Source organism: Maniola jurtina, chromosome 4 (genome assembly GCF_905333055.1).
Source record: "Maniola jurtina chromosome 4, ilManJurt1.1, whole genome shotgun sequence".
NCBI lineage: Eukaryota > Metazoa > Arthropoda > Insecta > Lepidoptera > Nymphalidae > Maniola > Maniola jurtina.
The window spans coordinates 2,899,242-2,926,424 of record NC_060032.1 but is presented as its reverse complement, the minus strand read 5'-3'; the positions used below and the strand labels follow the sequence as shown (position 1 = coordinate 2,926,424).

Here is a 27,183-nt window from a genome sequence, read left to right as displayed (position 1 = left end):
AACACCGACATCCGATTGTTAGGAATTACCCCTAATTCGCACGAGCATTAAAAAAGCGTTGCGTTAAAACCCGGCGTTGCGCTGAACATACAAAGTGCGCGTTAAAAAAGCGTTGACGTGTGAACAGATACTTGGGAATGCATTTGTTCTATTTGAACGCTTTTTAACGGACGTTAAAAAAGCTCTCGTGCGAATGAGGCCTTAGGATAGAGCAACTTTATCTTTGCTTAGACTTACGACACTGTTCAAACGAGACAGCGTTATATTGCTCGCATAAATCTGTCTCGTTTTAGCATCTGAGCAAAGTCAAAGTACGCTGTATAGCTCTCAGCCTTGGTCAAAGCTACGCACATACTAAATCGGACTTCAACGCAATGTCATACGTAATATGTTGAACCACAAGTGAAAATTAAAAGGAATTATTTAAAGTTTTAAAGTTACACAGGCTACAGAATTTGTACAAAAATCTTTGACTGACCACAGACAAAAATTTTGTTGAGTGCGATTTTTGATATTTAAATAAAAATCAAATTTCGTTTATATAGTACATTCTTTTTTGCAGTGTGTTGCGTTAAGCCCCTATAAGTATACTATCTTTAAAAATCAGTCGACAAATCACACCTAAACAATTGTAAAATATCAGCGCTTCGCGTACAAAATGGACGACTACACTTTCCAATATTATTGTTTCTAATGAACACTATGTTTATTTATATCTTACTTTTATCAGCGCACAAACCTTAAGGAATATTGACAGAGCAAAAGCTATTGGCAGGTTTTTCACAATATTTACTGCTGAAAAGTAGAGAATAATTATTATTATTAGTCCGTCAATATAGTGTACAAATAATCACTAGGTATAATATGACACCTAATAATTAATATGGTATCTTTATGGTATATAGAAAATCTTCATATTACTATGACAATTGCATAACGGAAATAAATTAAATCAAAAATAAATATTCTTTTTCTTCTGTATAAAAAAAGCTTTTCTTATATAAATATTTTACGATATGAGATTCTGTTTATGTTAAAGCCTTAAAAAATTTTAGCGATTGAGAAATTAAGTTTTCCTTGTAATAATTTGATTAATTAATTATTTTCCTTACTAAGGAATGGTAACCACGATTTCAGAATCCCAAGTTTCTAAATGTTTCTAAAGTTTGTAAGCAATTTTAAGCTTAACTTTTCCATTTAAAACTTTTTCTAGAGTCAACATACATTTAAATGAAATTATATAGCGAAAAACATATCGATAATGTAGATTGTAGATGTTACGAAACTTGATTCTACATACCTTTGTTTAGTGAAATATAATTTCGAACGAATCTTTTCTGCAATCAAACTTTTTCGCTCCATTTGATATGCCTTTTTCTTTATAAATCCCCTTTCTTCTTTCTTATCTTACTTAGAATACTAACATGATACCAGTTAATTGTACATAAAACTTAAACTTAACTAAAATTGGTAAATTTAAAGCCAGCCTTGTGATAGTTCCCTACAGAAAAAGTTAGCAGGCTTTTTAGTTCTACCGATTTAGTTTGAGGCTCTTTACGCACTGCATCCGATCCGAACCCCAGAATTCTCGATCCGAAAAAGCCGCAATGTTATTTGTATGAGAAGTTGCGTACTTTTATGGACCCTACAAAATTACTTTTATGGACCCTTGTGCATTGCGTCCAACCCAAATCCGATCAAATGCGAGCAACAATACCCAAGCGACAACACAACAACCGTCGAAACAGACGCGGTGACAATAGACATCCCGATTCGATCCGAGTTTTCTAGATCTGAATTTTCTCGGATTTGAATCGGATCCAGTGCATAAAGAGCCTTAGTTATATGTGCAACAAACATGGCTATTATCTCTAATTTAAGTACAGAAATCACTTTTCGAGACGAATACTTTATGAATTGTGAAGTGAATTGAAATAAAATTATTATGAAAAGTGACCAAGATTTTTGATGTGTGAATTTATTAGTGAATTTATTTTAATTTACTTTAATAATGTAAGTATATTGTAAAGATCACATTTTCGAGACTTGAGGCAATTAACGTTTAAAGTAATAAATATTTATATGGAAAAAATATGGTTAATCAGCTTTTGATACTAAAGGAACCATTTATGTAAAACCATGCTATAGTATAATAAAATAAGATCTTTGATTTAAAACACATACAGGAACTTTTTTCAGAATTGTGCGTTGTGCTCACTAATATAATGAAGTTACAAGTATAATATAAGTAGAAAATTAGTTATTATTTCACTTTAATTATATCGTGCAGTTTACACAATCTTTTACATACATATTAAACTTTGCACACTGTATTGTAGCGAATATAAAGTTTTATTGATCTATGAAATATCTTGTCAACTATTGTTAATCTGTTTTAGAAAAGCTTCCATTTTAAAGATAAAATTACGTACAAAAAACACGTTTTAAGACAAACCAATCGAAACTAAAAACAAATTTCTAATTTCGACTTAAGGTAGAGTCAAAAAAATAGAGCAAGCAATAAACTTAGGCATAAAATTCGCAGCTTAAGAGCGCCCATACACGAGTATCATAAACCAGTCATGAACTCATGACCGGCCGCTTGAAGATGCGACTGGATCGGCTAAGGTCTATTCCCTTAGATCCGGTCGCCTTTGTGTCGTGCCACATTGGCACGTGTCACATTTTGGCCGCCACGGCCGCGTGGGGTGTACACCCGCAGGAGAATTTGGCATCTACACTTATATTTTTCATTAAAATTCTCTTTGCTGCCTAACTATTGTTTATTAATTATAATACCAATTAAGATAAAATAGTATTCTATTTTATTCTTCGCATAGAAAAACTTTTATTTAGCAAACACAGTAAAAGATAAGATATTTAAGACAAAATGATAAGAGCGCCTGCGGGTGTACCAACACTATGTTAGTGAACAGACTATACTGCGATTTTTTTACACTGAGCAAGTGACGGAGTATCCTCTATTGACCTTCTTTTTTGTCGTATTTACGTTCATACGTGAGCAGGATCCGGAGCATCACTCGCGTTACTAGGAAGGTCGGTCACCACATGTTTGGACAAGTTCCGAATGCCCTGGTGGTCTCCGTGGGCTGCCAGGTCGAAGTCCGAGCCTGATAGCGAGGCGATATGATTCCAGGTCGACTCCGCGGCATCGCGTTCGTCTGTTGGTTCGGAAGAGTTCTGTCAGTGGATGAACTTCTATTGGTACAAAAAGCGATTTAAGTGCTGTTCTTTGTGAACATTCAAAACATGAAATTGCTTTGTCTGTGAATTGAAGATTTAAGAGACAAAAAAATTGATAATCGAATTCAAATGCTATTTTATGACACCAAATACAAGGCGCATTAGGATATCTTCCTGAACTGGTTTGGTATGGAACTTTTAAAAGAAGTTAAAATTATTAAATTAAACACTTTCTCATAACATCTCAAATTGAAATTATGCAATGATTGTTTTTCATTGGTTTGCCAACAGATAAGACACAAAATTTAAACACAAAAAATACAATGCACAGATAAACCAGTGTTAAATGCATTTGACGATTCGAAAGTATTTGTGAAAGTTTAATTAAATATTATTTAAATATGAAAAATATTTGGCAATCTGGCATGTAATTACATAACTTTGAATGTAATGACTGCCTTTTGAAAAAATGGATTAAACTTTTAGTATCCTCATGGGACAGAAAAACGAATTTATACTTTTTTATTTTGTAACACAAAATATACTAAATTGATATGATCCTATCCATCAATTTTTGACACAAAGCATATGCCTAACTACTCAGTAGAAGCTCAAGGCTATTGCGCACACGTAAATCTTTTTGCAAAAGAAAATCAATACAACTCTACTGAATAACTGCTCAAAAAACTGATCTGACTTTTATCGCTTCACTAATTAAATACTTGTAGCTCAAAAACTGCTGCGTGCTTGTGTTATCGCCTAACTACACCATTCTTAATTTAGTTTTCTTGGTGATGCAGTCAAATGTAGTGAGTTAGTGTGGGTTGAAGAAAATCATGAATGTAATAATAAAGATGGATAAAGCGGTCCTAATACCTATTTGTAAGCAAATATAAATGTTCCATTTCACAAAGACCGTTTGTTATGTTAGTATGAGTGCACACATACATATTATTTTATAGTGTGCGTGGCGCTGTCTCGACTGCGACGCAGTTAACGTTACGCACACAAATGCGTAAACGCTTATCGGTACCTTCAGTACTACAACCAACTCCGGTCATAGTGAAATAGAACATTTATACGCTTATCGCTATCCCACTTCGACTAATAAATTAGAGTGAGAGGTCGGACCCGTGGTGTCCGACTTCTCGCTCTCGCTCGGCAGTCGAAGTAGGATAGCAATAAGTAGGTATTTGCTTAAAGTAGGAATTAAGAGTGCTCTATCCAAGTATTATATATATTCATGAAGAAAATTAAATTGCATGCCATAGAATAGAATAACCACATTTCGATGTCTTTTTTTTCTAGGACAGACACATTTTCTTGGCAGGCTTCATAGCGCTTAGTGGAAGTATTAACCATATAATATGAGTATATAACGTCCTTTCTTATACTGAATCGGGCTCACTTGGTCACGTGATCCGAGAAATATATAGTACGACGGGCGCGCCCCTTTGATGTCACTCGCGTAACTCAAAGCTCTTATTAGAGAGAGGCATAAAGTTAAAGGATAGAAAGGACTATTTACTTATAGGCCATAGCGTTGTGCAAACGGAATTGCACTTGATGGCCCGGATAAGACGTGCCTCAGTGGTGATTCAGAAGGTCTCAACAATAGGCATGAGAATAATAACTCAAAATTATGAGGATGTCATCGTGGTATTATTTAAGGAAAATGACAAGAATATGGAAGAGAGAGAAATTCAGAAAAGAGTGAGATAAAAATACCTTAACCATTTTATTTCCTTTCTTATAAAAGGAAACATGCATTTTAATTCCCTTTTAAATTCTCAATTAGTATCAGTGTAGTTTCATGAAGTGTTTTTGTAAATGATGATCTTCACAATCCAGACATGCTGTTATCGCAAACTAAAGGACAAAGATAGACGGTGACAGGGTCACCATATGATGCCAACTTTGAGAAGACAATTTTGACTTTACGTGTCATTCTCACTTCGTGCGTCGCATCACCGACGTATTATTTGAACCTTGATTAGACACACATTATTGCGTGAACACACACAAAATTCATTTTTTACGTGAAGCCGGTCAGATATTTACATACAACTGTCAAGATTTACGCCATCAAAATTGTTAATAGAAACGAAATGCATATTTTGACGTGTAATTTATCAGCTTTTCATACTTGGTTAACGTGGTCTTTTAAGGACAAATAACAATGTCTTTGGCTCTATGTTGTTGGCAACGTGGTTCGCTCCGTCTATCTTTTTCCTTTAGTCTGTGGCCGTTATTTGATAATATCCTCAAACTCACTCACAAAGTTCCGCAAACGTCGGTCGTGCGTAGACCTCGGAGATTACTACTCTTTGATAACACACGAGTATTAGGGGTACAAGCTCGCCTTAGTCAAAAAGTACAAGGACCTCAACATTTTTTATATCCTCTATTTAATAATCACTGATAAATAATTTATTTTTGAGATAGGCAAATACCGTATATTGTCAAAAACTCAAGAAAAAACAGCTTAGACTGTATGAAATATGCCTTTCGAACGATAATAATAATTGGGCTATTTCGGTTCCACACCCAAATCTAAACAAAATTAAAACATCTAAAAGCAGCGCTTTCTTTTTCACAAAGATCACTTGAAAAACTAATTACGCTTCTCCAGTAATTTTACTATAGTTTAAAACTTGTGGAAACCAGTGTTATGTAAAGCGTAAATTTTCCAATCAATATCAATAGGTAATCTGATTGGTCTACTGAACATAATATATTCACACAGTGGACAGGCACCATTAGAAGTTTATGTACAGCAATATTATGCATAATTAATATCTATGTCATACTCCTCAAATTTTAGAAGACCTTAAAAATTATATGTTGAGGTTCTTGTAAATTCAAAATACTGTTTGTCGATGTATAAATACACTGAAAGTAATGACAAGCATAATAGCAATCAACTTTACAAACTAACATTTTGGAGTAATAAGTAAAATTATTAACGGGTCTATGCTCTAAGGCTCTTTACGCTTTGCATCTGATCCAAATCCGAGAAAATTGTGATCTAGACAACTCGAATCGAATCCGGATTTCGATTTTACACTGCGTTCGTTTCGGCGTTTCTTTTCTTTTGGTTCGGTATTCTTGAACTCGCAACAGCTTGGGCGAACTACGTCCGTTTCAAATCCGAGCAGTTATGCATGCGGTGGTGGTGGCAACATCCATCGAAACAGACGCAGTGTAAAATCGATATTCGGATTCAATCCGAGTTTTCACTAATAGATCGGCATTTTCTCGGATTCGGATCGGATGCAGAGCGTAAAGCGCTTAAGGCTGAAATCTATAGCATACTTTAACTTTGCTCAAACTGAAGACAATTAAATAAGATATCAGGTCACTACATAAATATCTCATTTAAACTGTCTTAAGTCTGAACACAGGCAAAGTACGCTCTTCAGGTCTTAGTTCTAAATACTTGTTATAAAGCATTTTTAACAATATTTTTATAATAAGTACAGGGTACACGCTAAATACAGAGATCAGCAAATTTTTTCTACTTTGTATCTAGATGTAGGAACTCCAAAAATCACTACTAATATTAAATATCTTCATTCCTGTCAGTGTATCCACACAAACACACAAAACAGTTTTGTTTACGGATTTTGTTTACTGGTTAGAGTAAATAAACTAGAAATTACCTAATCTTTTCAGGATTTTCTCGAAACGTACTTCTAGACGTTCTAGGTATTCGAAATTACTTACACATATATATCGATTATTAGTATCGATCCTAATAAAAGAATCGAAACTCGATTTGTATAATAAGTACCCTCAAAATTTTTATAATAAGTACCCTCATAATATTTAGTAACAAAAAGCCTTTTTCTGGGGATTCTTACTCTCATAAATTCTTCACGATTACTTCGAGTCTTGCAAAATTTTTTTGAAGTTGGACCTTCGATGTCGAATTTAATAAGAAACCAGTAAACAAGAGCCGTGGTTAGTACGCACACACAAAGCGCAGCGGTGCCTACCGTAACCATTAGATGGGCGTGGAAGTCGCCCCGCATCCACCTTCGTGCGCGAGTCGCGCCGGCACGGGCGAGCGCTCCGCCGCCGACCGCGTGCGCGTCTCCTCCATTATGAAGCTGTTGATGACATAGGCCTCGCGCCGGATCCGGTCCCGGAGTTCGCCGGACATGTCCGGGATCGCCCAGCGGACAATGATCATGACTAGAGCCACCACGTTCTAGAAAACACGACAAATTTTATCTTGCCTTATAATGGGTAAACCTCTTTCTTTTGGGCTCGGCAAAAGTTGGTGGTATGAAGACATATTAAAAATATGAGTGCCAAAAAAAATTTCCAGTGGGAAAACAGAAAGGCCGAAAAACAGAAAGATTTCGAAATGCATAATTCGACGCAATAACGAAGTCGTAGGTGAGCATTTCCTCCATTATGAAGCTGTTGATGACATCTACGCAGTAAAACTAGAGTAAAGTAACGCAGTAAATTAGAGGTACATGCATTAGCTTATCACACAAAAGGAAGAGTTTATTAGCAATTGGGCTAAAAGTGATCGTCATCTTACCTCAAAGACGACGACGAAAGCCAATCGAGCGCCCATTACGTGCCAGTACCAGTTGGTATGTTCATAGTCGTCGCCGACCTTGTAGTTCCAGTAGCCCGGGTAACTGAAAGCAAAATGTCATAAAAATACTTGTATACTCTTTGACACATGTCACTTTGTTTCTAGATTGTTTTTATCCTTAGCTCACTGTAAATTACTATATAAGCAACAACTATGATTAGATTGAGTTTTTCATGTAAGGAAACTTTGCTCTTTTTGTTTGCTAGTACACGGTATAGTGATAGTAATGATGAGTAGTAGTGATTAGTATACCTGCACATAGTGCCGTTGTACTTGGTGCCGATGGGCGGGTGCTCGAGCACGGTGATGTTGAAGTCCGTGAGCGTGTGGTCCACGTACTCATTGAGGTCGCCGCGCACCGCGAGGTACACCAGACGCGGGATGAACTCCGACGTGAAAGCTATGATGAACCCCTGGAAATAACATTCAGATTTTAGGCTTGACGACCTCCCAAGTCCCAGTTGACGTGCGTAAATTGAGATCAGATCAATTCCACTGATATATTTAAATCTTCTTTGGGTTGAGTGCTATTATATTAGTCTTGGCATGGACTGACATTGAATACGCAGAATTCATATTGTCCGCCCAAAAGTGGGGCGCGACTGGTGCTGTGTCTGTGATTGGTTGGCTGTCATATCACGTCGTGTATTTTGTCTTCCGCGTTGGCTGCCGCGCGTCTTCATGCAATCTCCCACGCACACTTCAACACTTTTTACGGCGAATGGGCGACTGTGCGCGTGGGCAAGTATCCCCACTATATTCGCTCATGCTTCGCCCTATACGTGTTATAATACTGAGTTTGCCGATAGAGTCAAGGATGCGGTACCAGATCCCAATGTCGTTACCCGCTGCGGCACAGGCCGGCGGTAGCACGACAGGAACTTTTTTGCGTCCAATCGCATCTCTAGCACGATGTTAATGAGCGATCCACTATACTCACGTTGGTGATAATGCTGAGTTTGCCGATGGAGTCAAGGATGCGGTACCACACGCCGATGTCGTTGACCCGCTGCGGCACAGGCCGGCGGTAGCACGACAGGAACTTCTTAGCGTCCAATCGCATCTCTAGTACGTTGTTTATAAGAGCAAATAATGGCGCGAGCGGAAACGCCGCCACGAATATCGTTACAAACCCGTACTGTAACACTGAAAACAAAAAGATATAAATTTATTGATACAAAATGTCATATTACAAATTACAAAATGTCATGCTACATGAAACCTTCTCGTACACCATTTCTCAATTTCTTCCTATGTGACTATGATAATGTCTGTAATGAACTGGATCAAATAGATTGGTTGTCTCTATTTCAAAATTCTTATTCGGTCGATGCAAAATTAGATATATTTTACCAGACACTAATGCCCATTATTTATAGACATACACCCATGCGGAAACCGCGAGATAGTCACTATCCTATATGGTTCTCAGGTCCATTATTACGAGCACTTAAGGAAAAGGCAAAAATCCACCATAAAAGCAAAAAGTACAATAACCCAATGGACAAATTTGCATACGAATTATTGCGCGAACGTTGTGCCATCTTGATAAAAGGTTGTTATGACAATTTTAAAAAACGAGTTGTTGAATGTATTCGTGATGATCCTACCTACTTTTGGAAATATTTTAAACAACAGCGTAAAAATGGTACCAATTGTATTCCGAATGAAATGATTCTGGATAATTTTGTAGCTAAAGGTGGTAAGAATATATGTGACGCCTTTGCTAAACATTTTTCATCGGTCTACATAGAGACTAGTAACTGTCAAGTAGGAAATTCGCCACTCCCAAACAATATCATTCCCAATGTTCCATTGGGTTCTTGTATACTAACTGAAGAAGAAGTTTTAAAACATCTTTTAAACTTGGATTCACTTAAAGGTCCCGGTCCAGATCTTCTTGCCCCAATATTTCTTAAAAAATGCGCTCACAAACTAGCTAAGCCACTTACCCTCATATATAACTATTCTTTGCAAACGGGTACATTTCCTACCAAATGGAAAATTGCATATATCACACCAGTGCATAAGTCTGGCAACTCAAAAGATATAAAAAACTACCGACCTATATCTATTTTATCAATCTGTGGAAAAGTCTTAGAAAGCTTAGTTCAGAAAATAATTTATTATCACATAGCCCCATATCTTGATCCTAACCAACATGGGTTTCGTCCTCGCAAATCAACCACTTCTAACTTAGTTAGTTATATATCAGACATCGCTGAGACTGTAGATGCTACTGGTGAGGTACATGCAATTTACACCGATTTTCGAAAAGCATTTGATATGGTGAATCATAACATTTTGTTATTGAAAATTGAGTCTTTGGGAATTCATGGCTCATTGTTACGTTGGTGTGAATCTTACTTAAGAAATCGGTCACAACTTGTTGCTATTAATGGTTTCAAGTCTTATGAGATAAAAATATCATCGGGAGTCCCTCAAGGATCTCATCTAGGTCCCACGTTCTTTTTAATTTTTATAAATGATTTGGCACTCAAGTTAAATTCTAAATTCAAAATGTTTGCAGACGATATAAAAATTTACAAAACCATTAACAGCCAAGCTGATGTGACAACCCTACAAAACGATATTGATGCTGTTCACTCTTGGTGCACTACAAATGGTATGTCCTTAAATATTGAAAAGTGTTTCCACATTAAATTTACCAGAAAAAAAAATCCGGTAGACTGTGTCTATAAAATAAACAAGGTTAGTCTTAAGGAAGTTTATAGTATGAGAGACCTTGGTGTTATTGTAGACTCGGCTTTAAGTTTTCGTCCACATATCGAGCAAATAACATCTAAAGCTTCAAAAATATCCGGACTAGTATTCAGACAAATGAAAATATTCAAGGACCCCAGTTTATCTATACTGGTCTTCAACAGTGTTGTCCGTAGCATCCTTGAATATTGTAGCACTGTATGGAGTCCAGGGTATCAAGTTCATTCTGATAGAATAGAACGAATTCAAAAAAGGTTTCTATACCATCTAACTTACAATGACTTCAAATGTGACAAATTGTTTTCATACGAATCTCGTCTCTCTTACTATAAAATGAAATCCCTTAGAGACCGTAGAAAGATTACGGATGTCATTTTTCTGACAAAACTAATGAAGGGTCTCATTGATGCGCCTGAGTTACTTGAACGCTTGAAGTTCGTTGTGCCCCGTGACTGTAGCCGCTTACACAATCGCAAGACGTTCTGTTTGCCTCAAACCAAAACCAAGCTTGGGCATCATAGTCCGCTATATAGAATGCAGTCTCTTGCAAATAGTTACAGAGATGTTATAGATATCTTCTGTGACAATATACCAAGAATAAAAAGTAAGTTAAGTATACAGATAAGTAATTGTTAGAAAGTAGTTTGTATAAGGTTTTTCCTATTTTGTTAGTAGCTGTTCTGGTTTAAGTTTTTGTTCCTTGTTTGTTAAGTTTATTTTGTGTTGCGCTGTAGTTTTGTACCTACATACTTTAATAGTGCATGCCGAGTCCACATCGAGAAGACGCAATTGCGCGCATGTATCTTTGTCCATTTATCATTTTGTATTTTTTCTTACCAATTGTAGTCGGTTTTGTGGACTGAATAAAAAAAAAAAAAAAAAAAAAAAAAAATTACATTAGAATAGAACACTTTTCAAAATGGTGCCTTACCCATTTCCAAATATTCAGGGAAAAGACCCATATTTCCAAAGTCGACTAGCTTGAAATCCTTCACCCATTGCATTGGACTTTTTATCCTGTAATAAAGTATGCGAATGTAGAACAAATTACAAAGTAAAACATCAAATCTATAGGGCGATCTCCACATACTGACAGTATACTCTGTACGCAGGAAGAATAAGTATAGCGTTCTCTCTGTAACATAATTCCATACAAATGATAGAGACAAAAAAATCAGTGGGCGCTAACTCTTTTGAATCACCAACTATGCTATAACTCATAGCTCTCTCCATCACCCGCTTAGTGACTCTGACCTTTCTTAAGAGGTCCATATTAACTCGGATATAACTTACCGCTTTCTTCTGCCAATAGTTCGTATGATGTTCAACCATTTGAGCAGATACGGCATCATCATCTCAACGATGGTGTTGATGAACTGTTTGCCGATCATTATGATGGCCAGTTGGATGGACAATTCCAGGAGACAGCCACCCGGCGCACACTGAATAAGGATATCACTTTGTATCAGTAACAATAGGGATGGTGCATACTGGTGAAAAAATACTATTAATTTTTTCTATTTTTTATCTTAATCATTTTACAGATTTCTAAATTTTTAACTTTTTAATTATGATATAAAAAATCTAGCTAGGATAGCCAGTCCTTGATCTTGCAACACTCAAAATTGTCTTAATAACTAAGTTATCTCACTAATTGTATATGCTTACAGTTCACTTTGTTGTAGGTACTTAGGATTGTAGGTATTTAATAAGATGTAAATTTAATTGTACTTAGTTATTAATCTTTTGTGGAAATAAATAAATTATTATTATTAAATCATCAACTTTTTATCAAACGTCAAAATGTGCACTTAGCATGGGAACTTGTATGAAACACATAGGTGTGATGTTATATAAACCTCTACTATTACTAAGCCTCTGCTGTCTGTCCGCCCGCCCGTCTATCTATCAGAGAGCTATATCTCGTATCGTAATAGGTATTCACAGAATGTGTAATTCTATTGCCACTATAACACCAAATAATATAAATTTCAAAAAGGCAACCATAAAAATTAAAAGTATTATTTCTTGTATGATGGTACGGACTGCCGAACCCTTCGTGTACAAGTCGAACTCGCACATGTCCGGTTTGTTTTAAAATGAGAAATTGAACAAAAAAAGTCACACGCACCTCTTCCTGTCTATGACCGAACAGCCGAACATAATTCCCGGGGCGACCAACAAACTTGCCCTTAAAGAAAGCGATGTAGAATATCGACGCATAGTAGTTGACGAACTGCAGCAGGTAGATCTTGAGAGTGAGGGAATCGTCGAACTCTGTCTGTGTTCGCAGCAATTCCTTCTCTGTGAGCCATTCTGCTAGGTATTGGTAGATCTGAAATGTATAATTATACGTGAACGTCTTATTTCCACTGATACATTGAGGCATGTTACAGATTCTATTTCACGAAGAGCGTTTGGCTATGTTTGTATGAGCACAAGCATAGCCAAACAGCTTAATTTAGTTTTCTTGGTGATGCAGTCAAATGTAGTGAGTTAGTGTGTGTGATCAATATTTGAAATTTTACCGGAAATATTCGAAACATACATTTTCAGTAATTAAAAATGCGTTACTTTCGACGCGTGCAACTTACGTGCTGAAATGTACGATAAGCATTAAAAGATGGCGGCTGCTCAACAGCTGTTCTGTTTGGCACCCATTTTAAACATGGACAGACGTAACGCGATCGTTTCTTTCGCCCGAGAAAGATTTTAGCGATCTCAAGTCGCGCCCAAATAAATTCGAAACCGTCACTCACGTAGTTGAATATGCAGATGAAGACCAAGTTGATGCACGCGGCAGTGGCGGTCGTGAACATGATGGGGCTGTACGTGAGCAGCGTGTTGTCCTTCTGGCGCAGGATGCTGGCGCCGAGGAGCGACATGCGGTACAGCACCACGCCCAGCACTGTGGCCAGCGCCAGCAGGACTAGCAGAGCCACCACGCTGAACGACATTAGCGTGGCGGGCAGGCGCATCCGCCAGAACGGCACCATGGGCTCACGCTCACCCGTTACGACGTTTAGCTGGAAAAAAAAACCCCAGACGAATCAGTAACAAGTGTAAATTAAAAATTTATAACACCCCCGACAAGTGAAGGTTACAGTAACTAGAAAAAGATAACTTTCAAACGGCTGAACCGATTTTCTTGGATGATAGCTAAGAACACTCTCGATCAAGCCACCTTTCAAACAAAAAAAAAAAACAAAATTAAAATCGGTTCATTCGTTTAGGCGCTACGATGCCACAGACAGATACACAGATACACAGATACACACGTCAAACTTATAACACCCCTCTTTTTGGGTTGGGGGTTAAAAAGAGCTAAAGCTGTGTATCCTATGTATTTGCGCTCCAAGTGCGTAAAAAAAAAATAGTACTTAATAAAAAAAAAACATGTGCGCACTTCACACGCGGCAGAAGTGAAACCTTCAGAAAAGTGCCTTCGTGTCGTTTTGCTGTTTCATCAAGTTTCAAATAATAATGGTACATATTAAAGAATTTTCGCTTTTATAATCTGCTTTGCCCTAAAGCGCGGATGCACAGAGCAGTTAGAATGAGAACATAGTGGATTCAAAACGTCTTCATAGCTGGCATTATGTAAACAACAAGTATTGACAAGGTTTGAGAGGATAATAATTATCCCCTCCAACCTATTCGTTGATTCCTATCAGCCAGGATACCAGTCAAACACATAGCTCAAATATGGTGCATTGGGTTGACAATTTTATGATGATTGAGCATTATCAAGTTTTCATCCTAAGTTCTTTATGCTTCTATGTTTTCAGCAATCTACATATTTATTTTCTTACCTGCGTCCGTTTGACGTGCGCCAAACGAGCTAAGTACTGCGGTCTGGGGTGTTCCTCGTACACGTCGAATCCCGTCAAATCCCATCTATGCGTCATCTCGGCGGAATATCTCTTCCATAGCTCCAGGAAGCAGGCAGCTATAAAAATAAGTTTTTGTAAATAATATAGTCACTAAGGCTGAGATCTTTAGAGCGCACTTTGACTCAGACTTAAGACACTGTTAAAACGAGACAGCGTTATACTGCTGGCATAAATCTGTCTCGTTTTAACTGAAACTTAAGTCTAAGCAAAGTCAAAGTGAGCTCTTGTAGATTTCAACCTTAGACTGCTTGTCTTCATTGTTAACAAAGGGAAAGAAAATTACCTACCCCAGAAGCTCATGAATATAGCGAAGAACACCGTGGTAGGGTTGTCAAACAAGTAAGTTATCCGCGACTGCAGGCAAGTGGCGCGCAAGTCCCAGAACTCGCAGAAGTAATCGCATTGGGGACACATCCTTATCGACGAATTGTAGTTGCACACGTCTTCACTGGGGAAAACACAGACTATCACTCACTTACTGTTTTTTTTTTTTTTAAATATAATCATTGATGGATGCAGGTCTATTTTAATGAAGGAACACTAAAATCTTAGCCAAGCGTAGATAGAGGGTGTTGTGTACATTGATATCAGGATGATATTGGGTACTGTACCCGGCAGGAAAAATTATATACCAAACTTTCGATAAAAGTGTTGTCTCTATAGTCGAGACCCACAAAACACATAGATATGAAAGACAAAGACAAAGCTCTACGAAGCCGAAGCTGTCGATTATTTATCTCTTTCTAAAGTCCGAAGGGAAATGTTTCCTGCTGGGTACTGTACACAATTTTTTCTCTTAGTTTTATTAAGGAAGTAAACAAGTTACCCTATTATTGACGAATATAATAATGGTTCTTACCTGGGTTTGTTACTGAAGACAGTCGCAGCCGAGTATATAACGCAAATGAGACCGACCACAGACGCGGGAATCAGCATGTGTGTGTAGAAGCCCAGCCACGCGAAGTATAGCCCTGACAACAAAAAATTCATGCAGTATGGCGTTATTGAGCATGGACAATATTATAATGAATAAGGTATGTCTATATATGATTTAAATAGGACAAATTTTGTCCTAATTCTGCCGTTTATCTTTATCATCTGTACCTCAAATGTCGAGTTTTTGATACCTATTATCGTAAAAATATGTAGACTTATGAAACTCACTTATAAGTAGTAAATCATAAAAATTACCTATTTTAACCCCGAAATAATCCTTCACGTAGTCCAAGGGTTGATATTTTAAGCATTTGGAAACGCTTGCCCATTCAGTGTATAGGAGGTACCGCATTGAGCCGGGAGTTTTGAGATCACCCTGCAAATGCAATGATTTTTAGCTTATTTCGTGGTTTAACGACATTTTATATTGGTAGATAACGGGTACATACGACGACAAATTTAGTATTTTAACTGCCGAAATTTCGACTCAGTTGCATGAGTCGTGGTCAAGATGGGACCACGTTTCATGCAACTGAGTCGAACTGAGAACGAATCGATAGCGTCCTTCAGAAACATTACGATGGTTGTGTCGAAGGACGTCTATACTTGTACGTTTGACGACGACTCCGATACAATATCACTTTTATCTCGCAAGTTTTCCGCTTGGAGCATTGGCTGTAGGTGTATAGACAAACTTGAGCTCTAAGACAAGGCAGTTAAGGTTCATTTTACTTACATCATGCAGCGGGTAGGCAGCGCTGTACGCGTTATCAGCTATAAGGCGAGTGACTCCAAACGCAAAGTCGTCGCCAGGCGAGTCGGAAAACTTCTTGCGGTCCAATATGAACTGGACTATGCGAGAACGAATCGACGGCGTCCAGAAACATTCCGATGCTGTATCGAATCTGGAAAGCATAGAGGGTCTATCTTTTTATCTTTGGTAATTGGTGACGCCGTGTAAGAAGGAAACGCACGAATATGGTAGCGAAGTTTAGTATGCTTAACAAATTGAAATCTTGCACATAGCTTTCCATTATAACATAGACCCCCACTAAGAAACCTGGTGGACTATGGACTCGTACTCAGTAGTGAGCCGGTGATGGGTTGATAATGATGATGATTATTTCTACAACTTCTGATTGTTCTTAACTACTCTAGGTATATGTAATGATTTTTTTTCTCATTTTTAACCGTTTAGCGGAAAAATTGTGATTGTTAAACAAATATTCATAATAATAAATATAATATTGCTCTCCAAAACGCCTATGTCTAACAGTGGAAGAATACAGGCTGACGGATGGATGAAAGATATTACGTATATTCGAATTTGCAAATATATGTACAATTAAAGTAAAAAACTTACAAATACTCCTTATCCTTAGAATAAATAGCGGTGAGTCGATGTTTTCTCTCAGGGAACATGTTTGGATCGACTCTAATTTTAGACATTAAGTTGTCCCAACAGCCGTCTATCTTGTCTATGAGACTGTTCGTCTTCTCGTGAACATCTTTGAGAGCTGAAAACTGGAAATTATATTTTAAAACAAGTGCGTAAAGTTCATTTTCCTTTAATCAGTTTTTTGGATAAATAATCAGTTTATTTGCTTAGTTAAAAACTTATTATTGACGTCATGCTTGAAAAAATGTAGGAAAATTATAAAATAAATATAGAAATATGGACAAAAAAGAAATTATGATTCCGTTAATTACCTATATTATGGTTATATTTTAAATTTTTTACATGATATACTCCTCTAACGCTTTACTATAAAATAAAATTGGAATACATAAGCACGTAAATTCGCTTTTATTTCACCGTTGTCGAAACATTAGAGTTTTACGGCAGACTGTGCAATAATAGTTATTTATGACGCAAGTGCGCAAAGAAGGAAATTAAAGTTGGATCACAAATATCAATAGCTGGCTAAAGGCGTAATAGTCCACTATAAGTTTTGGCAGCGGTGAAACAAGTGGCAGTTTACGAGCGAATGTATTAAAATTCCAATAAAATATGGTCCTTCTATCTACAGTAATATGTCAGCTTCGAACACTACGAGCACGTAACGTACTGTTATGGGCCCACAATGGATAGGTACTTTATTACTAAACCACAGACAACCAGTCAGTCACATGCAAAAAAATACATACTACAAATATTTTCCTAGTGTTGAAATTAACTACAGGTATCGCAATTTTACATACAGAGTAGCTACAACATTAAAAAACAATTTTAGCACTATTTCGGGTTATTATGATTTTCTTTGTCCACTATTGCTATACCATGAAATTAATAAATGTTGCATGCTGAATGTTTGATATGGATTCAGATAAAAGTATTTGGAATAGCAAGAGTACGATTTGGTAAAAGCAACCACGAACTGTAAAGCGTTAGTGATATTTATTTAGTTTTGTTCAAACTAAAACTGGATGGTTATCACTCTAAAACTATTAGATGTACTATTAATTATAATATATAGTAGTACAGGCCATGATTTGTTATTTTAGCTTTTAGCAGCACTACAATTTGTTTAGAATTCTAGATTATAGCAGAAACTACTATGTACATTAAATATTATGAATACACAAATTACAGCACTAGAGCGACCAAAGAACATAACAATCTTAAGAGAATCTCACATGATATTTAATTATTTTAAAAATGAATATCGAAACAAGAAAATCAGGAAGATTTAAATCACAAAAGACTTATAAATTAATAAATTTTATATTTAAGCGCTTTTAAACGATATATTCAAACTTTTGATGATTTAAATCAGAACGAACAACACCAAAAATCTTTGAAATGCCCACCAACAATGACATTTGCATAGCAAAATAGCAGGATATCGCGAAAACAAACAACATAATTCCTATATCAATCTGTTAGCTTAGCACGGCATTTATGTACAGATTTTTAGTTGTAAATCTAATTCCAACTCTAAATGATTGATTTCAACAATAATGACCCAACACCAAGAACGATTTGACCACCAAAAAGCAAAACGGAATTAGCATGGCGCCACACCACCCCAAGCTATGAAACTGTTAGAAAGCATAATGTATGTACGCATCCGTAGTCACGACAGCCGCATACCTTCGACATATACATCGCAGCGTTCAGTATCGCATTCGTCCGCCCACCTTTGCGTATCTTACTGCATTCCTACGAACGTACACACGATTATGGTAAAGACAGACTTGTTCTACGTACGCAACGTATGCGATGCAACGTTTCTATGTTTGTGTAAACGCATGACATAGCTCACGTTTGCGAGTTGCAACGTACGTTTTCTGCCACACGCATACGTTTTCTCTGTACTCTGACATACTGCACAACTGCATATTTGCATTTAAAAAAATACTGCAAGAAGAAACATACTGGTCTCACGGGTGGGATATTATACGGACATCCCTTCTTACTTTCCACGCCGATGTGTAAATCGCAGATAAACGTCCCATGGGAAGCGAGGGATTGCGTTGCATTAATCATTCGATATGTGCATATTTCTAATATATACCTTTTTATATAGAACCAAGTGTCTACACGTCATAATGCGTTCACGTGCGTTGCGTACGTGGGCTCAGTCTATCTTTACCTTGATACCTTGTGATTGCTTACATACGGATTCGCGCGTATTACTGCACGCCACACAAAGATTACAACACTCGTGCGGTAAACTATTATTTTTGAAGTAATTTAGTTATACTTGAGCTTTCGTTAACATCGAAAAATTAACACCAATGCGCTCTAAAATTATTCAATCATTTTATTGTTTTTAGGTAAATTTTACATTCTTTCATTTATATAGAATGTTATCAGCCAGATAGATACAAAGAAACTAAAGTTTATAAAATATAATAAAAATTGGATAAGGTAGGAAGGAACTTTGGTATATATTTTACTGTAATAGAAAAGCTTTCAAAAAGTCAGCTCAAGGGGTTACACAGTACACTAACAATAACATATTTATTTCTGGAAGGCATAGAATAATGTATTTTAAGACTAACGCACATCTTTACACAGCAACAAAAAAAAATTAGTACTGATAATTCTTAATGGCACATAGAATTTTGTAAGCAATATACTAAATGTTACTCATACTACTGGACTACTTGCTGTAGTGTGCGCTAAGCTTAAAATATAATATCACACCAACATAACACTAGGCTGACATCAAGTGTAAGAAACGTTAAGATAAGAGTACCTATATAAAAAGTTAATTCATACCTTCATAGGCATCCTAAGTTTAAGAACCTCGCTGTAATCTCTAAGTACTGAGAGTGGTGCGTGAATCTGAAAAAATAAAAGCATAATTTACTATGTGTAACATTACAATTATTTGTACAAATTATAATCTATGATCTACCAATTTAAATACGCAATGTGTATATAGGTGTATTTATTTGGTATTTTGAAAAAATTCTAAGTAAAAATTAGAACTTGATAATAAGGTGCGGCAAAGGTGACGTGTAATTAAATTAACCATTTGGTGCAGACTCCCTAGAGGAACATAAATACGAGTAGGGCCCTCAATTCATACAATTAGGCAAAATATAATAATGTTAAATTATACAATAGGTACCACTTTTGATCCTAACACATAAAAATAATACTATTCTTTTTCTAGTCTTCTTTTACTCTATCTCGCAACTGTACTCTATTAATGCAAGAATTTTCTTCTTATCGACCTAAGCGTCAGGGCATGCTTACTGAGTGCAGTCGATGTGGCTTTTACACAAATAAAACTCAGCTTTACAAACTGACGGTAGAAATTGGATTAGGAAAATGAAACATGAAGGAGATCACTGTATTCCTCTTCTGTGTTTAGTTTAGTAAATGAAAATCCCACCAAAAACATTTCATGTAAAAAGATAGCCAAGACTCACAAGTTCATAATGTTTTCACTGTTAAAAAGTTATGAGATCTCTAGTAGAGCCAAGCCCCTAGCTGAGCTTAGATTTGTGCTGGCCATGGGAGCTATCTCAAGTCCAAAGTATATAGCTTTTAAATGTTCTTGACTATATGACATTTATAACAATAAATAACAAATCACTCTACTTACAAGCTCTGATTCTACAAACCCTACATCTTGGTAAAAAAGGACGGCTTGGCCGTTTAATGTTCGTAAAACTATTACATGACATAACATATTTTAAGGCCATAAGGAATAGTTTGTTCGACAATTACTAATTTGTATTGTACTTCGTGATGGTCGCAGAAGCTATTCCGGGCTTAAATGTTATTTCAGATAAAAAATCCACGAACTCTAAACGGCCAAGCCGCACTTTTTTACCAAGATATAGGGTTTGTAGAATCAGAGCTTGTAAGTAGAGTGATTTGTTATTTATTGTTATAAATGTCATATAGTCAAGAACATTTAAAAGCTATATACTTTGGACTTGAGATAGCTCCCATGGCCAGCACAAATCTAAGCTCAGCTAGGGGCTTGGCTCTACTAGAGATCTCATAACTTTTTAACAGTGAAAACATTATGAACTTGTGAGTCTTGGCTATCTTTTTACATGAAATGTTTTTGGTGGGATTTCATTTCTTTTTGGCAGGTGCCCTAGATTTTTTTTGGATCTATTTCTTGTAGGTACATCATTTTCATGGCCCACTCTCTATCGTTACCTCTTTTTTTAAAAGCTTTTATTCAACTTGCAATGTACTCGTATGTAAATATGTTTGTTCGGGTGGAATCTTGCAACTCAATTTTAAAGCAGATATACCAAACTTCAGTCTTTTAGGACTTCAGGAAACACAGATACTTGGTACGTTTGATAAATCTGCCACGGACATCTTATCTTGAAAACATTAGTATTCGAGTAACAGATTTTACAGATATGCATCTCATATACGAGGGGATGAAGGGGGACCCGATTTCTTAATTTATCTGTTGTTCATATTTCTTGAAATTCCTGCTTAATGCCAAATTTCAGTCTTCTAGGACTTCAGAAAGTACCCTAGAATTTGTGACTAGAAGTTTTGACTGTCAATAAATCTGAAACTATAAAAGTTAGACAATTGATAGTCAATGCGTTTAATAAATCTGCCAAGGACATCTTATCCTGAAAATATCAGCATTCTAGCGACAGAATTTACAGATTTGCTTCCCCCAAAAGAGGCGTAGAGGGGGGGAAATTTCCAATTTCTTAATTTTCCTGTAGTTTGTATGCAATTTCTAGTCTACATACCAAATTTCAGTCTTCTAGGACTTCGGGAAGTACCCTAGAATTACAGACTAGAAGTTTTGACTGTCAATAAATCTGAAACTATAAAAGCTAGACAATTGATACTCAGTGCGTTTAATAAATCTGCCAAGGACATCTTATCCTGAAAATATCAGCATTCTAGCGACAGAATTTACAGATTTGCTTTTCTCATAAGAGGCGTAGAGGGGGGGCAATTTCCAATTTCTTAATTTTCCTGTAGTTTGTATGCAATTTCTAGTCTACATACCAAATTTCAGCCTTCTAGGACTTCGGGAAGTACCTTAGAGGTTTTGAGTAGAGGTTTTGATGATCATCAGTGAGGGACGAAATCGGCGTATTTTAGGTATCAATAAATCTGTAACCATAAAAGCTAGATATGTGATACTTGGTATATTTGGTAAATTTGCTGAGGACACCTTATATTGAAAATTTCAGCTTTCTAACGTTATCCAGACCGAAGTTATGGCGGGTCGAAAATACGGCGAAACACTTCGAGAAAAAGGTACGTAGCGCCCCAGCCGCCGTTTGGCTCGTCTTGGCGGGGGCACTGCCGTGCCCCCTGATAAATACCTTGATAAAGTGCAATCCATACAGATCCTCGGGCGCTTCTCGTTCTAACTGAAGGCCTTCATTCTCGAGGTTCCGTTCGAAGACTTTCCGGCATTCGTAAGCCCGCGGCGTGGTCGCGTCATCTTTCGCAGCCTCCCATACTAGCACGAAGTCCACAGATCTTACCCCGTCGTTGAAAGTCAATGAGGGGTTATTTAGTATACCACCCATTACTATCCTGAAAATAGGGCAAGAGTCATTAGAATTTTCAGAAGGCCGAAAAATGTAAATGGCTACATCTAAAAAATAGATCATTAGATCCTCTAATAAAGAAACTCATGTAAACTCCGAATCGATGTTAATAAATCTAAACTCCCTAATTTAACGAACTTGTTGAGAACGACAAACTCCCTATAAATATATAAACATTATACTTCTTTGAATGATTCACATTCACTTTAAAAAATTATATTGATATTTAATCGATTTTTTTCCACCTTATACCTATCCCAACGCAAAATCCTTACGCACTATTAAAATATCCATCTAAAATCAGTAGGTATCAGTTTTCCACATGCATCATCGCATTATTAAACCTTCCCTTGACCAATAAATAATGAATAAAAATTAGAAATATACAATTAAACAATGAGACATGCACAATAGCCGTCACCGAGCCATATAGCCATCATTATGTTATGAAAGAAATTATTTCCATATACTATTCACTACACCCAGTCAGATAGTCGTGTACGCATTAATTTTCCGATTGAATGCATTTATTTGATGTTGGTGTCACAGATAAAAACAAAGCATACAAATGAAACATTTTCATCTGTGACACCGCCCCAAATGGCTGTATTATACAGCTCAGCCTGTCTGCCTGTCGCATTCGAAACATACAGACAGACAGACAACAAAGTGATCCTATAAGGGTTCCGTTTTTCCTTTTGAGGTACGGAAGCCTAAAAACTTTGCGAGTGTGTCCACTGGATAGTCTACTTACGAGCAATGGTTGGCAACGGGTTTGCCATTGTTGTTGACCACATCCGGCACCACGGGCTCGCCGCACGCGCATTCCTCCGCAGGCCTGGTGGAGGCGTCGCTACCGTTGTCCCTGCAATGTTAGTCGTGGACACACTGTTGTTCACCAATTTTGTCACCCTCACCTGTATTAGTGCCTAGTGGATTATTTATATACACCTATTAAACAACAAAGTCATTTTTTTAAGAATATTGGCCATGCTAATCATGACTAATACTCCCCTTTCCCCTCCAATTAAGCGTAAAACTTGTGCTAGGAGCGGGTACAACAATAGTGCAACGGGTGGGGTTTGAACCGGCGACCTTTCGGAATTCAGTCCGCTCCTCTACCGTTGAGCTATCGAGGCTCTAAATTCATTAACGTTTAATTTTCAGAATTTTATATATGTATCTGCCTTCATCATCATATTTCAAAGTCTTTTAAACAACACACGAGACGCTCAGGGCATTTATTAGCTATATAATATGTAAGGGTACATATTTAATTAATTAAAGTAGGTACCGACTAGTAATCGATTTCTTTTGCGTGTTTTGCTGCGAAAAACTAATTGATATACCCTTGTAATTATTACAGCCGCAACGAATCGATTCCGTTTAATTTACATTCTTACATCGATAAGGACTCGTAACTCTACAAAGAACTCTACCAAACATTATATCACCAATAAATGAAAAAACTCAAACGTATCTTTTTTTCAGTAACTATTTGCCAGTTGTATATTTACCAACAGTGAAATCTTTTGTATAATTTAAGTGCCTATGTTTGTTTACCTATACGTATAACCAATGCCTAGCCAATTTGATAACCGGACAGAAATAAAGTCAACCTCGTTTTTCCCGCTGGTAAAAATGCAATTACGCATCCCGCACAAGCGGGTATGTGGGACTCACTGGCACTGCTACAGCATACCCACTAAAAACTACGACCTAAGACTATTTAGTATTTTTGTAAGATAAGTATCATAGCTGAGTAATCTTAATGAATACTTAAGAAGTCAAAAATTGCCCATTATTTATTCGTATTAAAAAGTGAATGCACTGATCATTCATAGGTAGGTAAGTACCCAGTCACTGAAAAACAAAGCCCGAACCGACGACGTCATCAATTACCATCCAATAAGTAATACCAGTACCATCCAATGAGGGTAATGTACTTATAGAGATCTTGCGTCTATTTATAAGCTGCGAATCATGTCAATAACAATGTAGCTAGCTTTTGATAGAGTTGCATATCAGACCGCAGATAGATAACTATTATGGCGCGCGGCGCTTTTTGTGAATTTTGGTCTTTTACTGATGCCTAGAGATTCTCATCCACTATTATAGAAGCAGACGCGGGTTTAGTCACACCTAAAAACCCGCGGTAGCTCAAGTAGAGACGCTTTCTCAACCTGAGGCACGCTGCCGCCGGCAGTATCACACTTCACACTAATATTATAAAGGCGAAAGTTTGTATGTGTGTGTGTGTGTGTATGTTTGTTACTCCTTCACGCAAAAAATACTGGACGGATTGGGCTGAAATTTAGAATGGAGATAGATTATACTTTGGATTAGCACATAGGCTACTTTTTATCCCGGAAAATCAAAGAGTTCCCACGGGATTTTTAAAAAACTACATCCACGCGAACGAAGTCGCGGGCATCAGCTAGTTGCTACGTAAAGTCGCCACGGGTGATGTCCCATAGTGGCCACGGGTGATGTCCCATAATGGCCACGGGTGATGTCCCATAGTGGCCACGGGTAAACACTGAGCAAAAGTGTTCATTTCAGAAGCGTCGTAAGTTACTCAGCCTGAGGCTGCTCAAATACGAAGCTAACGGCACGGTAATATTATCTATAATTATATTATCTATATATTATACATAATATTACCGTGCTAACGGAAACAGGGTTAACGACCAAGATAGGTAATTCATAAAACATTTAGAACTTCTAACAAAACTGAAGATATAAAAGTACTTACATAACTTTTAAAACATTAACGTACTAAACATTTAGTCTACAACACAACACAAATTGCAAAATGCACATACACAGATTAACGTACAAACTTCATACAAAACATTGTTACAATTGTTATTAACATTAAGTAGTACTATAAAAAAAATATAGGTATAAATATATAGTACTTAATTAGTTTGTTTTTTATCACCTCATTAGTTCTGGCAATCAATAGGGTCGTGCCGATAAGGTAAGGTTAGGGCTTGCCGCATATTGGTTACTATTGCCTGAGCAACTACATACTTTATTTATTACTGCCGTCGACCCCGGATACGAAAACTACTGGTACAGAGGTAGCGTCTATACAGGGCCTCTAAGAGCGCTTTTATCGCTATACCACAGTTCACGACAGTAAAGGAACTTCTGAACAGAAAGGACAAAACGTCGAGGCTTCGACGTCAGTGACAGACGTCAAATGTTAGCACATTTGACGCAGGTAGTCCTATTTTTAACCCCCGACCCAAAAAGAGGGGTGTTATAAGTTTGACGTGTGTATCTGTGTATCTGTCTGTGGCATCGTAGCTCCTAAACTATTGAACCGATTTTAATTTAGTTTTTTTTGTTTGAAAGGTGGTTTGATCGAGAGTGTTCTTAACTATAATCCAAGAAAATCGGTTCAGCCGTTTAAAAGTTATCAGCTCTTTTCTAGTTACTGTAACCTTCACTTGTCGGGGGTGTTATAAATTTTTAATTTACACTTGTTCTTTGATTGCACGTCTACATTACCTAATATTTGACATATCGTCTCAGAGTTATCTCACTCTAGTTTACTCTGGCTATACTACCAGATTTTTCCCTCCGATCCATTGCTTGAATGACGCAAAGCTAATTTGCAACTGCTCAGTTCTTCAGGATGTGCGTGAACCAAAATAATACGTAGTGTGCAGTGGTTCGCTTCCTGCAGCGATTGACAAGTAGGTAGTTCATGGATAGTAGCCAATACGCAGCCAGCCTTCCTTGCAGTTAACTTTTAAAACAAACATACATGCTACCGACACAGCGTGCAAACCAATGACATCACAAAACAATGAATATTTGAATATTAAACGCAATTAACTTGGTTGTGGACCATTGTCAGAGTGAACGAATTGCCTAAAAATATTATTGAGATTTAAAATGTCCAAAGTTCAAAACATGTTTTTTTTGTTACTTTTAAGCACAGTAATTATAATTTAATGCCTTTAAGGATTTACCTCGCGTTAGCACACCGACGCATTCGGATGCGATAGCGAAACTATTAACATCTTTATACCATTGAGTATTATACCGCTTGAGGCATTGATCTATTTTTTTGACGTATTTAAGGCGTGATAAAGGCATCGGTTTGATAAAGGTGTTAGTCTATAAAGACGAATTTTTCGACATAATATTTTATCCCCAGAATTAAAATATTATCAACTTACGAGTATCACAAAATCAGCTTTTTATGGACGCGATTGACAAAAAATTTCGCAATACCAAGCAATTTAGGTAGAGTCAGTAAGTATGTTGGTTGCCACTTACTATGAACTAGCTGAAGCCCGCAGCTTCGCCCGCGTGGATTGGTCAGATCCCCTGCAGCATCAGGATTGAGATTTTTTATGAAACAATGTCGCAAAGTTCCTCTATTGATTAAAAAAGGATTCACGCAAATCGGTTCAGAAATCTCGGAGATTTCGGTGTACATAGGTAGAAAAACACAACTCCCTTTTTGAAAGTCGGTTAAAAAAGTAGCCTATGTTACTCCCTGGTCAATTCTCAACTTGTCTGTGAAAATCCCGTCAAAATCGGTTCAGCCGTTCCCAAGATTAGCCTTTTCAAACAGACAGACAGACAACAATTTTAAAAACGTGTGATTCAGTTAAAGTATCGTTCAAATAACCATATGACCTTAATATGCGGTAGTTATTTCGAAATTACAGACAGACACTCCAATTTTATTTATTAGTATAGATTTGAGGCCAATGCCAAAGCTACAAAAATTATCATTAGCAGCGGACTTCCGCAAGGTTTTTTGCGATAGCT

At 36.9% G+C, this 27,183-nt stretch overlaps 1 protein-coding gene across 9 annotated transcripts in view; it reads right to left on the bottom strand.

The window, feature by feature from the left end:
- Positions 1–1,805: 1,805 nt before the first annotated feature.
- LOC123864366 (anoctamin-1-like) overlaps positions 1,806–27,183 on the bottom strand; it is a 34,272-nt gene continuing 8,894 nt past the window's right edge. For 5 of the 9 annotated variants that reach the window (XM_045904744.1, XM_045904751.1, XM_045904749.1 and 2 more), the window contains 19 exons: positions 23,141–23,251; positions 22,156–22,372; positions 19,601–19,666; positions 18,467–18,535; positions 16,736–16,896; positions 16,109–16,277; positions 15,628–15,748; positions 15,296–15,407; positions 14,724–14,884; positions 14,356–14,492; positions 13,303–13,569; positions 12,675–12,878; positions 11,837–11,985; positions 11,475–11,560; positions 8,760–8,965; positions 8,072–8,232; positions 7,760–7,862; positions 7,243–7,417; positions 1,806–3,182 (listed from right to left, as the gene is read on the bottom strand). In XM_045904744.1, coding sequence (XP_045760700.1) covers positions 3,013–3,182; positions 7,243–7,417; positions 7,760–7,862; positions 8,072–8,232; positions 8,760–8,965; positions 11,475–11,560; positions 11,837–11,985; positions 12,675–12,878; positions 13,303–13,569; positions 14,356–14,492; positions 14,724–14,884; positions 15,296–15,407; positions 15,628–15,748; positions 16,109–16,277; positions 16,736–16,896; positions 18,467–18,535; positions 19,601–19,666; positions 22,156–22,372; positions 23,141–23,251 — 2,845 coding nt within the window. In that variant the 3' untranslated portion in view covers positions 1,806–3,012. Of the gene's footprint in view, positions 3,183–7,202; positions 7,418–7,759; positions 7,863–8,071; positions 8,233–8,759; positions 8,966–11,474; positions 11,561–11,836; positions 11,986–12,674; positions 12,879–13,302; positions 13,570–14,355; positions 14,493–14,723; positions 14,885–15,295; positions 15,408–15,627; positions 15,749–16,108; positions 16,278–16,735; positions 16,897–18,466; positions 18,536–19,600; positions 19,667–22,155; positions 22,373–23,140; positions 23,252–27,183 lie in introns of all 9 variants that reach the window. The other 4 variants (XM_045904747.1, XM_045904752.1, XM_045904748.1 and 1 more) reach the window with 3 other exon arrangements.